This window comes from Anastrepha ludens, chromosome 3 (assembly GCF_028408465.1).
Source record: "Anastrepha ludens isolate Willacy chromosome 3, idAnaLude1.1, whole genome shotgun sequence".
In the NCBI taxonomy this organism is placed as follows: Eukaryota; Metazoa; Arthropoda; class Insecta; order Diptera; family Tephritidae; genus Anastrepha; species Anastrepha ludens.
Window position 1 is genome coordinate 32,549,536 of NC_071499.1, and position 2,514 is coordinate 32,552,049.

Here is a 2,514-nt window from a genome sequence, read left to right on the forward strand (position 1 = left end):
TCTCAATAAAACAGTAACAGTATTTGATATTTATTAAAAACAAAATTACATTTCAAATTCATAATATAAACATAATTAATGCAGTCATTTTGTATATTATCACAAATTTTATATATTAAAAATCGGAAACGCGCCCTTTACGTTCCCAATCACCATATCGTGTTGGCTCCGGCCCAGCCGGTCCACCAATTTCACCTGTATGCGGGTTGGTGGCATTTGGCCAAGGTTTCAATGGCTCCTTTTCTTGGAATGGATGTTGTGAGAACTCATCTAATTTTCCAAGTGGTGTCTTTGCACGCAACTTTTTCTCAAACTCTACTACTCGTTCACTCTTTGGTTTCGGCTCCTTCGATTCAGCGCAGACACATGTCGTTGTAGAGAAGGCAGCCGAATTGTTTTGCAATACACCAGCTGAGACTTGCTTTAAGGCTGATTGGCACAAACGGCAAGATTGTTTGCTAATACTTAGTAAATTGCTCATTATTAATGATGTTTGCAACGTTATTCAAATATGCAATATGTAATTTAGTTTTATTTTCCACAAGCAAAATTGTGTAATGAGAATTAATAAACTGTCAGCTGCAACTGTGAGCTATCAGCTGTTTTTGTTTTGCTTATTAGTTCCTCATTTGTGCCTGACATTTGTACGTTGTTGCTGGTGACTGTGGTGGAGTTGTATATTTATATGTTGCGTTTATGCCAATTATGCTGCCAGCAAGGTGGATTTAATAAGGTGACAGCATTCACCCAGCTGAATTTTTCGCCGTAGGTATGGCTTACGTCAAAATGATATGCTTTGTTTGTATGTATTGGTATGTTTACATTTGCTTGCTGATTTTGACATGATGCTTGCACCAAGCGCAACAACAAATACATGTAGGGTTTTACTTATATGTGTTTGCTGTCACCTGTAATAAATTCGCCTTGGCTGCCAGCTACTGCCAGTTTTTTGCCAAGTCAACATGAAATGTGGTCGAGAGAGAACAAAGGCGATCAGAGAATTTGAAATAAATAAAATAAAATCAATAATCACACACATGAACAGATGCGAATAATTTTCTAAGTTATGTAGTTGTCGACATGGCAGCACTCAACAATGTTGAGTTTTAAAAAGCACCGAAATTTATAAAAAAGCATTTCACCACACTAAACGCACTAAATTTTAATATAAATAATACTTTTTTCATAAAAATGTGTTTTAGAAAAAAAAATTAGCGTTTAATGCCCCATATAAGTCAATAACACAAAATTCCCATACATTTGCATTTCCTCATCATGACTTCAAGTCATATTTTGAATTTTAATAAACGTCTTTACTATAGATGTGACAATTTACGTCAGATTTAAGTATTTGAAATTATTACATGCCTTCAACTATCTATGAAAAATGCATGTGCATTGCATTGGAGTGCAGAAAAGAGCACTAAAAAGGAAGTTTGCAACTAGGGTTGTTAATTATTTAATTCTTAAAAGTTCGTTAAAGAAGGCAACTTTGAAATATTTGATATATGAAAATGTGGAGATAGCAGGTCGACTCGGACTCATATACTTAGGAAGGCGGTCAGGTCGACATCATTCCTTAAAAGTTGTAACCCTTTACCGCATATGGACCCACTTATGGTATTACAGTTTTCATTACATTTTATTTTGAAATTAAGTATTATAAATTAATTCAAACTATTTTAATCCATCAAATACATATTTAGCAATAATAAAAAGGCGAAAAATAGCCTATAATTTTATAAAATTTCGAAATAACCTCACTTTTCAAGTGGGTGGGTGGGTGAAAGAGCAGAATTGAAGTGCGAGTGATTCATTTTCACAAAACGACAACAGACTAAACAATAAGTACTTATTGGCTGCCGTCGTAGCCGAGTGCGTTGGTGCGTTACTACCATTCGGAATTCGGAGAACGTAAGTTCGAATCCCCATGAAGCCCCAAAATGTAGAAAAGTTGTTTCTAATAGTGGCCGCCCCTCGGCAGGCAATGACAAGCCCACCGAGTGTATTTCTGCCATAATAAAGCTCCACATGAAAAATATCTGCCGTTCAGAGTCGGCTTAAAACTGTAGCTCCCTCCATTTGTGGAACAACAACAAGACGCACGCCACAAATAGGAGGAGGAGCTCGGCCAAACACCCAAAAAGGATGTAAGCGGTAATTATATACAATGTATGTATACTCGTATATACATATTGACAAAAAATCAAATATTTCCATGGAGTTGATATACTCATCTTTCTCGACCGATAATAATTTTTCCACTTTTCAAAATAGATGTGACAATTCTCCGTACTTTAAAACTAGTTTTTATTTATAGTTCCGTAAAAAAAATTAAACTTTTCCATTATTTTTCTTAATGATAATTAAATAAAGCTATTTCCACCATGAAACAGTTTTTTTTTCAACGTAAACAAATCGAATCGAAAGTTTTCGGTTGACGGATTTATAGAGCTGTCACAACCTTAGTGCCCATTGCGGCAACGCATTTGACTGACGTGACGTTTAGGACAT

At 35.4% G+C, this 2,514-nt stretch overlaps 1 protein-coding gene across 1 annotated transcript; it reads right to left on the minus strand.

The window, feature by feature from the left end:
- Nucleotides 1-613, minus strand: LOC128856344 (succinate dehydrogenase assembly factor 4, mitochondrial-like). Its single transcript, XM_054091641.1, has one exon. The coding sequence runs from the start codon at nucleotides 479-481 to the stop codon at nucleotides 116-118; it is 366 nt and encodes a 121-aa protein (XP_053947616.1). The 5' UTR covers nucleotides 482-613; the 3' UTR covers nucleotides 1-115.
- Nucleotides 614-2,514: the final 1,901 nt, after the last annotated feature.

Excerpts from the sequence above, each read along its gene's own strand:
- LOC128856344 (XM_054091641.1), bottom strand. The coding sequence starts at position 481 with ATGAGCAATTTACTAAGTATTAGCAAACAATCTTGCCGTTTGTGCCAA.